General features: G+C 42.3%; 1 protein-coding gene across 3 annotated transcripts in view; it reads left to right on the top strand.

Annotated features, from left to right (window-relative positions):
* Positions 1 to 14,662, top strand: part of SEC8 (subunit of exocyst complex 8) — a 150,170-nt gene that overhangs the window by 88,906 nt on the left and 46,602 nt on the right. For all 3 annotated transcript variants that reach the window (XR_015541993.1, XM_087383654.1, XM_087383653.1), the window contains exons 8-11: positions 2,184 to 2,290; positions 3,414 to 3,739; positions 3,918 to 4,081; positions 4,402 to 4,517. Coding sequence is in view for 2 of the 3 variants with exons in the window: in XM_087383654.1 (XP_087239780.1) it covers positions 2,184 to 2,290; positions 3,414 to 3,739; positions 3,918 to 4,081; positions 4,402 to 4,517 (713 nt within the window). In the remaining variant the exon portion in view is untranslated. The remainder of the gene's footprint in view (positions 1 to 2,183; positions 2,291 to 3,413; positions 3,740 to 3,917; positions 4,082 to 4,401; positions 4,518 to 14,662) is intronic.

The following is a 14,662-nucleotide window of genomic DNA, read 5'->3' as shown; positions in this document are numbered from 1 at the left end:
TTTATTTGCCCTTGATCATGTTCAACAAAGGGCATCTTGTAGCCTTCATCACTCTGGTTATGGAAGCCTTTTGGTGCTCTAAACATCGCAAAAAAAGCTTACGGTTACTTTCGGTGCAACATTTATGTTCTCCCAAGATGCATGGATGACTTAATATCCTAATTTTCATGTACATATTCTTGCTTATAAAGGCAAAATGATGCTGCAATTTATGCAGGGTTCTCAGCCATGGGCTGCCATGATGCGTCATTTGCTCTCTCAACTTACTACCCCTGCCTTTGGTTATTGGCAGCCCACTCCCTGGGACTTTATTTTAGGTTCGCCAAAATGTTGATCGACTGGAAACATGTTCTATCTCACTTGGAATGGAATGGCAGGGATTCTTTAGAGGGCAATTCTTTACGTTCTGAAAGCATACATTGGTCGAGAGCATTTTCACCTTCATTGGCTTTGCGTGAGTCTCGACGTTCATATTTTCTGAGTATTAAGGGGATCCATTCTGTTGCAGATGTGATTCATGATGATGGGATCCCTCTTTCTTTTCCTCAGCTGCTGCAAAATTCAGTCTTGGCATGTATTACCGTCCTGTTTGGTATCTTATTACTTATATGCTTCAACCTTATATTCCAATACCTCCTTTGGAAATTCAGGATCGGCTTCATGATTGGACACTTCATTTGCTAGGGTTTGCATGTCGTCCCTTGAAGCTGTCTCACATAAAAATTTCTTCTTTGTATAAGGTTCTTCAGCCCTTGCCTTGGGTTTCGCCATAGGCAAACAACCTTTGGCGTATAAATCGTCCCGCAAAATGGTGGCGACGAAGATTGCGCGGGATTTGAAAATCTAAAATTCCTCTTCGACCGTAGGTTTTTCTCTGGAGAATATTGCTAGGAGTTCTTCCATCTGGACAGTTTTTGTCATGCAGACATTTTTCTCCGCCTGTTTGTCACAGATGCTTGGCTCCACAAGAGTCAGTGCCTCATCTTCTTTGGCGTTGCTCTCATACTCGTGACTTTTTGGGATTGCCCCGCCAGCGTTTACAAACCGGATTTCCCAGTGCAGCTTTTGGAAAATCTTTGTGGTTATTTGGCACCCACATCGGCAGGGTTTTGATTTGTTTTTTGTATGGGTTGGGTATTGGGCACTATGGACTCTCTGGAAAGATAGAAATCATAGAGTCTTTGGTGATCCCTTTTCCCCCCAATACTCCTTCTTCAGGCACTCTTTGTAGCAATCTTTTTTTGATTGCTTGCAAACATGGACTTTTGATCATGATGTATATTTGTCATATCTTGAAATCTTCTCTTGATGTACTTGAACACATCCTGTTTTGGGATTGTGACTCTGTAATATAAAAAGTAACTATTTTCACAAAAAAAAAAAGGAAGTGTGTGTGTGTGTGTGAGAAAATCGGCATCAGGGAGCTAGCTAAGGGGGAACTTGCACTTTCCAAAGTCATGATGAAGGACTTCAGCTTGTCAATGTATAGGCCAAACAAGGTCGGTGATAGTGGAAAACATTGGTTGACCCGGTTGTTTAAAAGCTTCTTTTGATTTTGATTGGATTAGAAGTATTCTCTGCTGTGCTCAACCAGAAAGGCATGCAACCCACAAAAAATAATGGATTAAACAATGTATACCTGTTGTAACAAAACACAAACTTTATGATGCAAGTAGGCTGTAAATGAGAAGCTGTCAAGTATGAGATGAGCCCTACGGAGATTTTTTGTTTGGAAAGAGATCACTTGTAAAATTGATGGGTTTAGTTCAGAAGTTCTATGACAGGAACTAGAGTGCTCCTAAGATAATAAAGGGTCCCAGTTCTAATAGTGGAGAAGTGCTTTAGTAAGAGAGACACTATGACTAGTTGCATGAAATCAAACTTTTAGTTCAAGCGTATTGGTTCTCTGAGATAACGCGGCCAAGTTCTGTTCATCTTGTTTGGAAGAGAATTGTTCAGTATATCGCTAGAATGTGTCTGTAAAATTATAGATGCTATATGGAGGTAGTTCTAGTGCTTTTCATCTGTTTGAATGCTGTTAAAGTTCATCATACATTCCAGGGCTGGTCTTCCTACCTCATTGAGAGGATGTTTAACAATCCCATAGATCTTGCAACTGTTTTATTTTAAAACGTACGTTGTCTTTAGAAAACCTCTCAATTTGTCGTTTTTCCTCTCCTCAGGAACTGATGACTAAAAGTGAAGCTCCATTGCATATTAAGTACCTACAAACCATGGTAGAATGCCTTGGGCTTCTTGGAAAGGTGGCAGCAGCTGGGGCAATAATAAGGTATTATTTAATCCGATTGTTTTCTATGGTTGTTATGACTTGTGCTGTTCTTTGTCGCTTGAAATGTTTTGATTGCCTTTCTCCCAATCTTTCCTACTATGGTCGCTCCCCCATTTGCCCCTTCAACCTTGTTTGTCCGTGTGGTTGATTTGGAATTATGCACACTTATGCTCGGAATTGAAAGCTAGGTGCAAAAGCTTCTGTGTAGCTGTAATGAAATCAATTGTTTGCATGAGATTAGATCTCATGGTTTGTAAAGATTCAAATACATTTGGAGGATAAATTTTGCTGCTTGCTTTAGTTTATTCAACATTCATGTTAGAGGGGATTTTGTTTGTCAGGAGACACTGAGCACGGACATTTGAAGTGTATGCCTGCATTGTGAGAACAATAGCTCTGATTTGATTAGTTCCATTCAGCTGGGGTGTGTGATGGGAAACATCAAATTGAGTTTTCCTTCACCAGTTGGTCACTGGTGCAAGCTGTCATTATACTTATTGTCATGTCCTTCATGTGCCCAAAACCTGAGAGACTTTCTCTAACATTTTTATGACAAGAATGACATGGTGGTAATTGCATCAGATTAATGTGCTAGGTTTTGGCTTTAGTCTGCTGGTGCACCGATGTAGAGTCTTTGATATTCAGCAGGTGGGTCTGCACATGAACTCACCCATATCAAAAAAAAAATATATTTTTACATGTGACATTTACCAGGGTCCAGCATCCAAAGTGCTGGGAACATAGGTAGTGATGCCAAACCATGTACATGTATGATGTGTATGACAGAGTCCTTGTTTGCAGCTTGCGAGTGGTGAACTTAAGACTAGGGGTGTTATTAACTGCCAAGCATAATGCTTTAATGCTTATGCTTGGGCACTGATGACGACATAAGTGTTGCTTTGCTTGTTAAGTATGTCTTTCTTTTTGTTACCTCTTTTTTCTTCTCTTTCGTTTTCTTTCTTTTATTTTCTGTGTAGTTTTTTGGACTTTAGAACAAAAAATCTAAATTTGTATAATTGGATATATTCTAGTCTTACAAAGGTATATATATGTTCTTGAGTCATTATTCTTTTGGGCTGTAGCTGGCTGAATATCTGATCACAGTTGACTTTAATTTTGACAGTCAGAAATTGAGACCTACAATCCATGAACTGATGACAGCAGAGATCAAAGCTCGTGCTGCAGCAATCGAGGCCTCTAGGCCTCGGCTTGATCAGGTGTCAAAGACAGTCTCTGCTGGCTCAAAATTAAGCAGGACTGTTGATGGAGTAGGAGCACTTTCGAAACAAAAATATTCACAGAATGGTCATTGGTTGAGAAGGAGTCTGACAATGGGGACTCCTGTGGCAACAGGCCATGTGGCTGCTTCCATGGGTCCTCTGGGCATGGGGCAAACAGCTGCCCAAGAGCTTTTAGAGTGTATATTGGGACTGGTGACTCAAGTTTTAGGTGAGGGTCTGTGGAATTGCTTTACCATTTTGTCCCTAACTTTTAGGAGTGACACTTATACTAGCCTTGGGTGCCTCCTTATGATCCTACTGTTGTTGCAGTTAACACTAATTTAGCTAGGCATTTTGTTACTGAATTCTTGGATCATCACTTAAATTGTTTCATGCAACATGTGCAGAAAATCATGTCATTGTAGGTGAGATGATGGAAGCTAAGTCTGCAAGTCAAGATGATGCAAGTTCTCCTAGGAGAGGGAATGGAGACCTGAGCTGGAATGCTGATACCGACATAGCGCGCTCAACCGGAGGATATAGCTTGTCATTTTCTTTGACTGTTATACAGGTTGGAATTGGGGAGGAATAAAAGTGTTGAACTAATGCTCAATAGACTTTTGAAAAAGAACGCTGCATTGAAAAAGAACGTGTGTCAAAGATCCTGTCAGGTAGTAAATAATATGAAACATTAGTGTCTGCCTCTTTCTGTCTTAAGTGTCTGTTTACTTCAGATTTTGTGTCCCTTTCAAAAGGACGTAAAGGAGAAATGTATTGATGTTTTCTAGAAAGCCACTATATATGCAACTCTGGCATTTACATTTGCTACAACAGGCAGTCTTTGCCAACGTCTGCTAGTCATGCTGGCATATTATTTTGTCTTTCTTGCAGAGTGAATGCCAACAGCTCATATGTGACATTCTTCGAGCCACTCCAGATGCTGCCACTGCAGATGCTGCAGTACAAACTGCAAGGCTCGCAAGCAAGTTACCTGGTAAAGGTTCCAGGTAATTATCAGAAGAATGTTAGTGATTTGGTATGATTATAGCATTGTTTCTGGCAGAAATTGTCTGAGCTGCTAATCTGATGTGGTATCTGTGTTTGAAGTTCTTCAACCTGCTTCTGGTCTCTTTATTTATGTTGGAAGGCTTCATGAATATCCTTCTTGATGGAACATGAGAACGAATCGCCATTAGAAACATAGGGTAAAAGGATGTGCTTTGATGCTTGAAATTCTGAGTTTGTGGTATGTTATCAAAGGATGAAAATAAGACTCTATGTTGTGTTTGTGTGCATTATTTTAGTAATCTAACTTGCTGTGGTTTCCTTGAAACGTTGAAAGACTTCTTAATGAAAGTAAAGACAAGTTCTGATTGCAACCTAAATTGTTTGTGAATTTTGCTATCCCATATCCTTAACTAAATGATTTTAATAACAAGGGCAAGGTAGCATCATTTTTTTGTTCACTTGACTTTCCTTTTCTCCAAAGGAGAAGGAAGAAAGAAAGAAAGTTTATTAAAGTCTTCGGAAGACCAATGGGTCTATGAGACTGTGAGAAACCTGATACAAGCCAGCTGAAAGGGTGGAGCTACTAAACGAGAATCCACACCCATACAAAAAGTAAAAATGCTAAATAGTCATATCAAAATAATAGTCATCTACAACATCACTATCATCAACATCATCATCAGAGCAACTATCATCATAATACAAAGTGAAATATGCTTCAAGGTCATTGTGGTCCCTCCTCATAGCATGAAATCAGAGATAGAGTGCTGCCAGCCGCCTGTGGATGCAATCTTGTGCTGTCTCCTGGTCACAGCTCTACGTTTAACAAGGGCGACAATCACCCCTGTCAGTAGCGCCCCACTCTGAACATGGAGGAAAAGTCCCCAAGCGTAATCTGTGCATCAACCCTCTGCCTGATCTGCCATGTCACTAGCTCTGGGTCCCAATCATGTCTAGGGTCTGTTAGGGGGGAGCCTGTGCTGTCCAGCTGGAAGAACCCTACGGCTCAAGAAGCGTGGTCTGTACAGGCTGTCGTGGGGCTTCTATTTATGTGCCATTTTTATCTGATGCTTTCATTTGAGGACACGCAATGTGTAGGGTCTGGCAGGCTTGCCGCAATGAGAAAATAAGCCACATATGAGGCATTGTCCTTGGAGTAATGCCTTCTCCATGTAAGGCAAGACTTATTCTTCTATTCTCTGAAAGCTCATCTGAAATTTGTACCGAAACCTGATGCAAGAGTATTCAGACTGTTATCTGTGGTCTCTTGCACAATGCCAAATCAATATGGGGAGAGATATGTAGCTTGCTTTCTATGTTGTGACCTCCTTGATTACTCTTTGATATTAAAGAAGGGAAATTTAAAAAGTATTGTACGATTTGAAGAGTGGGAAAAAAAGGGTGTAATTTGTGGGAAAGGGTAGGCGAAAAAATGAATACAGGTCATACGCATTGCTTATAGGATAGCCTGCATTGAGAGTGCTTCTTTCAAATATGATGATATAACTCTGGATTGATGGTTGGAAAGCCTGTTAGAGAGCTGTCATTTGGTATACATATTGTATTTTCCCATACACGCATGTCACTAGGAGATGCATTCAAGATTATGGGTTTTGGTCCACCAGCCATCATATAAACACCCTCTGTAACTCCTCATTCTAACATTTATAACTTTGGGGATTAGTATATTTCTTCAATTTGAAATTACGCTACAATTTTAAGGCTTCATGTGATCCTAATTGGCATCAGGGTCACGTTCTCACACTTGTGAAACTTAGTTTTATTTTCTTTTTTTCCCATAAAAAGAACCACTTATACTATGGTTGCAGAATATCTTTTTAGTGATGAGCAATCCACACGGGATCTAACAAAAGGCAGAGCCCAGTTGTTTGCGGCCTGCTTCTCAGGACACTACGTAAGGACCTAGGGTAACCTGCAACAGGGTCTACCAGCTAGCGTGGTGGAGTACACGATAAATAGTTTTCCTCATCTGTGAGAATACACTACGATGCCTAGTTGGGCTCTCCACTTTCAATAAGAACAAGAACAGAGAATTGCAGTCTTGTGAGGTAACTGCAGGCTTTTATTGGACTATACATCTAGCAACTCTTTGATCTGTGAGAAGACACCCGTGATGCCTAGTTTGGCTCTTCTGTAGCAGTAAAAGCAAAAACGCAGAATTTCAACAAGCAGTTATGTGTGTGAGGAAGGACTAAGCCCTAGTCCCCTGAAGCACACATTGTGAAAAGAGTTGTAGCAAATGAAGCAAAATTCAGCATGGTGATTTTATAGAAGCAACACTTATATATTAATATAAAATCTCGGCAAAAGTTTATTGCACAAGTTTTTTTAGTCTCACAATATTGATAGAACATAGTACGCTTTTATGTCTTTTTTCATTTGAAATCTGAAATAAAAGATGTAAATCCTCGTGAAATTTCAAAATTTTTTGGCACAAAAGTTTCACATCCTAGCGAATGTTTTCATTAGGACATACAAACTTTTGATGCCAATATAAAATTCCCGGTTATCAATGAAACCAGCATGAAAAAATCATCAATGAAGTTGAGTTGTTTCTTGGTCGTAAACTGTGAAAGACAGCCCAGTATTGAAAGAGATTTGGGTGAAGCTGTGATTGCAGACTCTGTAAACTGCAAAACAATTGCATTAAAAGGCTAAAAATTCGCAAAGCTACAAAAACAACAGCATGTGTCGTAAACAAAAGTCCAATGAGGCTGTGAAAATCACGATTTCAGGAGGGATGGAGTGACAGAAACACACATGAAGTGTTCGGGTGCTTTACATATGCTCATGTGCCAAAAGATCAAAGAAAAAACTTGATGGAAAAGCTCTAAAGTGTATTTTGATGGGTTATAGTGTCCAAACCAAGGCTTCAAAAGAAGATAGTGATAAGCAAAATTATAATTTTTGCAGAGAATGGAACACATTCGATCGAGGAGTAATGGAGTGACAAAAACACACATGAAGTGTTTGGGTGTTTTACATATGCTCATGTGCCAAAAGATCAAAGAAAAAACTTGATGGCAAAGGTCTCAAGTGTATTTTCATGGGTTATGGTGTCAAACCAAGGCTTCAAAAGAAGATAGTGATAAGCAAAGTTATAATTTTTGCAGAGAATGGAACACATTCGATGGAGGACTAATGAGATTCTCTTTGATATTTATTTAGGCGTTTGGAATGCAGCTACTTTGGATGCTCAAAACAGTCAGCTATTAATGATGATGATGATGATAGGTTTTGAAAATATGCAGAGTGGTATTTCAGATTAGGTGGAATTGATTTCATGGGATGAAGAAAGTGATGGGCAGCAATTGAAAAGACACCTAAAAAGCCAGGTCAGCTCCCTAGATAGGATTTGAACAACCTGGAGGAAATCAAATAGGAGGAAATGCCTAGGAACAGCCATACAAGAGTCACCAGCTAAGTAAGAAAGGGGGTTAATTTCAACAAACCCATCATGTGCAACATATTGGAAGGAAACAAGCCAAGAATCTTGGATAGAATAGAAGAAGGGGGGGGGAGGGGGAGGGGAGGATAAGAGTAGTGGTTGGGTGCTATGCAGTCCTAGTATCATTCCATTAATTATGAAGCATACAAATGGGATTTGCCAGACTGCTGGCCTCAGACCAAGAATTTTGCAAATGTGTCCACAGGAATCAAAGACATGGACTGCAGCATAGAAAAATAGAAGGCAAAGCTGGTTGCTTGAGGCTACTCATAGGAAGTAGGCATTGACATTTGGCAGAGCTACATCATTGTTGGAGTTGTGATTGCATTGGTAGCCTAGCATGGGTGGATGCCTCATCAAATGGATGTGAACTAGCCTTCTTGAAGGGTGATCTCAATAGGTTTTGTAAGAAATGTAGATCAAAGCAAGCAGCTGATCATTTCAATGTATGGGCTTTATTATGTCTTGGGTAGTCTTTGTACGCATACAATGCGGTATCATATGGCATCGTACAGTTGCACCATTCTTTAGGTTTGTATGCTTGGTGCCATTCCTCACTTTTGACTGCTGGCCTCAGACCAAGAATTTTGCAAATGTGTCCACAGGAATCAAAGACATGGACTGCAGCATAGAAAAATAGAAGGCAAAGCTGGTTGCTTGAGGCTACTCATAGGAAGTAGGCATTGACATTCGGCAGAGCTACATCATTGTTGGAGTTGTGATTGCATTGGTAGCCTCGCATGGGTGGATGCCTCATCAAATGGATGTGAACTAGCCTTCTTGAAGGGTGATCTCAATAGGTTTTGTAAGAAATGTAGATCAAAGCAAGCAGCTGATCATTTCAATGTATGGGCTTTATTATGTCTTGGGTAGTCTTTGTACGCATACAATGCGGTATCATATGGCATCGTACAGTTGCACCATTCTTTAGGTTTGTATGCTTGGTGCCATTCCTCACTTTTGCTGCTAGTCTGGCTTCCGCCTCTATGCCTCTCCTCTCCCTTGGCTCTCATGCTCCTGTCCTCTCCTGTCCCAAGGCTCTCCACTCCCAAAGTACTCCACTCCCTTCTGGTGCCTTCACTCCGAAGGATGTCGGGGATTGGGTCTCCCCATCCTCCACTCAGCCCCCTTGCTTCAGCCAAAGTCTTCCCCTTCTTTCTGCCCTCTTTCAGCTAAGCCCCATTCCACACATTGCACAATAGTTTGTGGAGCGTGAGGGATTCTGGGCTATGGGGCAGGCAGGCTTTCGGGCATATCAGGACCGCATTTTCACCCCGAGAGCTCTCATTGAGGAGGCTTGACCACGCAATCAACATTTGATAGAGTGCCATGAGCTAAACTATTTCGACGACTACTGGATCTAGGATATAGTCAGGACATCATTTGGGCAGTCCAAACACTAAATGCGCGGATATTAGGTAGAGTAAGGACTTCGACTTGGTTGTTAGAGATCATGAGCACTATTGGGGTCAACCAAGGTTGTCCTTTGTCAGGAACCTTGTTTGGCCTATACATTGACAAACTCAAGTTCTTCATCACGACATTCGGAGGAGCAAGTTCACCCTTAGTGGTTTCCTGATCGCGATTCTAATATTTCAGATGACGTGGTTCTACTCTCTTCATCAATCGAGGGTCTCCAACAGCATAAGTCTTTTTCTGAGACATATAATTTGAAGGTCAACTTGGGTAAACCAAGGTTATGAGCTTGAACGCATCCCGGGCAGCTGCACATCGAGTGGAGTTTACCTTTGATGGGGCAGGAGGGAAGATTGTTGCATGCTATATACACCTAGGGATTCTCTTCTCGGGCCTGATATTTGTTAGAAACACCTAGACCCTTGGCTAGTTTCTCCACATAGCAGAAAGAGAAAATGGATAAGGTGTGTGCAACGGAAGAATCTTTAAGAGGGAAGAAGGGAGTGCTTTAATTCAAACTTCAACTTTTAGTGTCTACAAGAGAGGACTGACCAGCACCAATTTCATCAATAGACAACAATAGAACATTCCAAAATGTCTTAGAATATATTGCACAAAATGTGAGCCAAACACTTTTAGAAAAATCTTTACTAGAGATCCCGAGATATGCAGCCACCCCTTGCCCTGGATGGGCTATGGTGAGCATAAACATTGGTCGTACTTCTATCCTTGCACTACTTAGGTTTCGTGCTCCTCAATGAGGTTTAGTGACCATCCATAGTGTGAGCTCCTTAGACGGCACGCTCTTTGCAGACGTGCTCTCCTATTGGCTGCAAATATGCAGCAGGATCTGCCCCAGTGCGAATATGCACCAGGATCTGCCCCAAAAAGTGAGGGCTGCTTCCACCCTTTATCCTGTGCTCATAAAGCACACCATCACTTTGTCACCAAATACTATAGGTTTTGGTGTGAAAAAAATGCAAGTGCAAGCATTCTGTGTTATGGAGACGTCTATAAGTACATATGTGTTGCGCCACACACTTAAATAGGATGAAAAAAGGGGATTAAGAGTTGCGTCGTAGGAGGATGCATACGAGATCTTATATGAGTATGCAAATTAGTTTAATAATGATTTCCCCTTGTTTATTGGTGCTCCTCATGATCATGATGATGTCTAGGAGATAGAGATTATTGCCATTGACACTCTAGAGGGTAGTATCTTTGCTACTTCTCATCATATTGATATGGAAGAGAGGCCACAAAATGTTGCGGGTGCGTAACACAAAACACAAAGGACTTCGTCTTGGACAATCTTGAGCTGGTAGAAAGAGAGAGAGAGAGAGAGAGAGAGAGAGAGAGAGAGAGAGAGCGCATAGCGGAGTTTGAGGTTGGTAAGAATTATGGATTATGATCTCGCATTCAATGTTTTGCACACATGTTAATGGAATAAATTGATCAAGGTAGTTGCAGAGGTGGGATCAATAAGAGATTGTACTGAATTGCAATATAAGAAGATGCACACAACAATGCTTGATAAACAGATGGAAAGAATCAAGGTTGCACTTCAGCCTTTCAGGGAATGCAGCATACTTTGTAATGCATGGAGTGGTGTTAAGAAGCTGAGCATTATTACTATCCTTGCCTCCTCGTGTTTAGACATACGCTTCTTGTCAGAGATGACATAGAAGTTAGTCTATAAACACATTGTGCAACCATCATAGAAGTGGGCCCAGGAACGTGGTCCATAAATTTTCAGATAATGCTTCCAATTGCAAGCGGATGGTAGAGATTTTAGATAAGGAGTTTCCTTCCATAGTATGGACCCCTTGTACTTCATATGGCCTTGACTTATCGATTGAGGACATAGGAAAAGCTTGATTGGGTGCACACTACCATAGGGAGGCTAGTAATATTGTGGTATTCTGTAGGAGAAAGCCCAAGGCATTTGGACCCAGTGGTATTTCACCAGCGGATACATTGGGAACAGCTGTAGGGACACATCTGCTCTTCATGTGCAGTTGTCTCTCCTTGAGACCTCATTGTTGCAGCATATATAAGCCATTGTGACTACTTTGAGGCCACTATTTGTGATGCTGCGTGTGACAGACATGGAGAAATGCACCCTGGTCTTTTATGCCACTTGATGCAAAGGGTAGGCACAGAGCTGGACAAATGTACCTACCTTTCTATATCTAGGTGATTATATGCTCGTTTGGGAGGGACTAAAAAGAAATCGTTTAGACTTCACATGCAGTTGTAGCTTGAATGAAGAGAGTTTTTTGGACTACTTTTGGATTAGCCTTCTTTTTTAGTGCTAGCCTTTGTCATGGCTAAGTCTTTTCTTCACCTCCGGAGTGCGACAGAAAATCAGTACGAAGACTTTGTATAAATGGATGCTCAAGTATGTGTGGGTGTGTGCATTTGTATGTGTGAGAGCATATTTTTGTACTATGTTCTACAACCTTTGTTGGGCGATGATGACGTCCGTGGGGATGTCATAGTAGCTAGTCCCTGCTATGCGTGATGGAGTTTATGGTTTTCAATCTTATGAGTGACTATCGTGAGATTGAAACTGCACTATGTTGTGTTTTTTGAGGATGAGTTTGGGAATGTTCGTGGATTCATCTAGGTTTATGTATTAGTGATGTAGTTTGAAAGTCTTAAGGCTTAATTGAAAACTTAAAGCTTATATGTTATAACTTATACGTAATGAAATGCTTGTGTACTATGTAGGATGGCTGAGATCAAGGCTATTATGCAAGGAAGCTCAGTGTTTATCAGTTGTCTAGTCCATGGCACGGCTGCTCTTTTCCATTAACTTCATAAATCTCTTATTCTATTGATGGATAGCTAGCTTCAGTGTCATCAAAAAACGCGTTTCGGGGCACCGAAACGCGAAGAAACGTTTCTAGACGAAACGTTTCTAGACGAAACGTTTCTTAGAAACGTCCGAAACAGGCAGTTAGGGCGAAACGTCTGGCTGTCAAAAAATCCGCCGCGACAGGTTTCTTTCTGAATTTGGCCGTCGTTTTCATTTTTTTGCTCCTCTCCCGCGCCGCTCCATTGCTTGCCTTGCTCCTAGTGCCTACCATCTACTCTACCCTCTACTCTACCTTCTACTCTACCCTCTACTCTCCTCTACTCTGTACTCTCTACTCTACCCTACTCTACTCTATCCTCTACTCTAGTCTCTACGGTCTATCCTCTACTTTCCTCTACGGTCTACCCTCTACCCTCTACTCGACCCTACCCTCTACTCTACTCTACTCTACTCTACCCTCTACTCTACCCTCTACTCTCCTCTAGCCTCTACTCTCCACTCTACCCTCTACTCTAGAGTCTAGATTCTACCCTCTACGGTCTACCCTCTACAATCTACTCTACTCTACTCTCTACTCCCATACCATGGCCTCAAGACGTGCTGGTGGACCGAGTGAAAGCACAAAACGGGATGTATGGCAGGATACCGTTTTTATAAAGAGATATGGCACATCTGGCACGAGGAGGTCAGTATGCAAGTTTTGTGGTGATACTTTGATGGGATCTGCCCCTCGAGTTCGAGCACATTTTTTATGGATCGGAGGCCAGGGTAAGAGTGCTTGCCATGCCATTCTAGAGGGGATCTTCTTGGCATATGGAAATACCTCATTCAAATTTGCTGAGATTCGATCCCTCCTCCATCCCATGATCACAGATCAAGTTCTTCAAGCTAATGTGTTGGTTGAGCAGCAGAAGTTGGGCATAGAGGCAACCGTCACTCTCACATCATCCCAGTCAGATACTGGGAATGTGGAGTGTTCTTACTCACAGTAGGAGGGGCATGGGTATACTCCATCTACATTGACATCACAAGTTCATGGGAGTGCCTCTACTCAGCCTCTCTACATGGCACCACTCCATCGGCATCCGTATCAGTTGGGCTGTCCACTATGCCATTAACTCCTCCACGGCCTCCTGTCAAGAGGCCGCGTGGTCCAGCAGCTATCACTCCGAGAGTTACTCCTATACAGGCTTCTTGGGCAGAATGTCTGAAGCAAGAGGCTGCAATTGCAGAGGAGTAGTTTTTCTACGCTTGCAATATTCCCTTCAATGTTACAAGGACTCCTGCCTACAAGAAGTTTTATCATGCACTTGTAGTTGCTGGTAGAGCATGAGCATCATCCCTTACACCTGCTAGTTCTGAGACTCTGTGCACCACACGTTTGAAGAAGCAGGTGGGATTAATCAAGAAAGACATGGAGGGATTCAAGGAAGCTTGGAGTCGGTATGGATGCACCATAGTCTCCGATGGATGGAGTGACACAAAGAGGAGACACATGATTAATATCTTGGTCACTAGTTGTGTGGGAAGCATATTCTTGAGGGTGGTTGATGTCTCACATGCCGGCCTTCACATCACCGGAGAGTGGATTTGGGGTCATATTGAGGCAGCCATCAAGGAGGTTGGTGAGGACAATGTGGTGCAAGTCATCACCGATAATGGCTCCAACTGCAAGAGAATGGGAAGTCTTCTTGAGGAGAAGTATCCCAAGATAGTATGGACACCTTGTGCCTCACACTCTCTTGATTTGATGATGGAGGATATTGGAAAGCTGCCTTGGGTGTCTAGTGTCGTGAGAATTGACTTCTTTATGCTTTGTAAACTATGTCAGGTTGAGCGTGGAGCAGCTCAATAGGTTGGTATATGTCAATGCCAACCTACGTCTACTTGAGAAGTACATGTCTGCAGATGGTACCGATAGCATCGAGTGGAAGCCCAAGCAAGTCAATCCTGACAAGATCAAGCTAAAACCTGCGACATGTCCATCATCCAACACAGTCGAGAGAATGATGATGCTTACGAGTTCCAACGGCAGGATATGCTTCGATTCCGACGTCAGACACGTTCGATGGCTTGAGCTCGTGCACCACGAGTACGTGCTGCTACTGTTGCAGAGGATATAGCGACAGCCCAGATTCGTGGTTATCAATGTCGAGCACGAGCCTCACGAGGGGGATCACAGGTATGTGTTCTTGCATCATCATCCCGAGGACGTCGAGGCAGAGATGAGCCAGAGGAGGAGGTGGCATTGGTAGACAGTACGGACTCAGAGGACTCAGATCAGTTGCGAGCCCCTACTTGGTTCGAGGGTGGCACTTCCTCTTCCTCCACAGAGGATGTAGATCCATCTGCTGATTCCAGTGCTGATGATGACAGTGATGAGGCAGCAGATCTTGGAGAGGGCAGCGGTCCCTAGCTCTAGAGAGTCGAGTCGAGAC

Source organism: Dipteris shenzhenensis, chromosome 13 (assembly GCF_047967505.1).
Source record: "Dipteris shenzhenensis isolate YYH24624 ecotype China chromosome 13, Dip_SZ_1.0, whole genome shotgun sequence".
NCBI classification, from domain to species: domain Eukaryota; kingdom Viridiplantae; phylum Streptophyta; class Polypodiopsida; order Gleicheniales; family Dipteridaceae; genus Dipteris; species Dipteris shenzhenensis.
The sequence above is the reverse complement of the archived record's forward strand: the minus strand, read 5'-3'. Positions and strand labels throughout refer to the sequence as shown.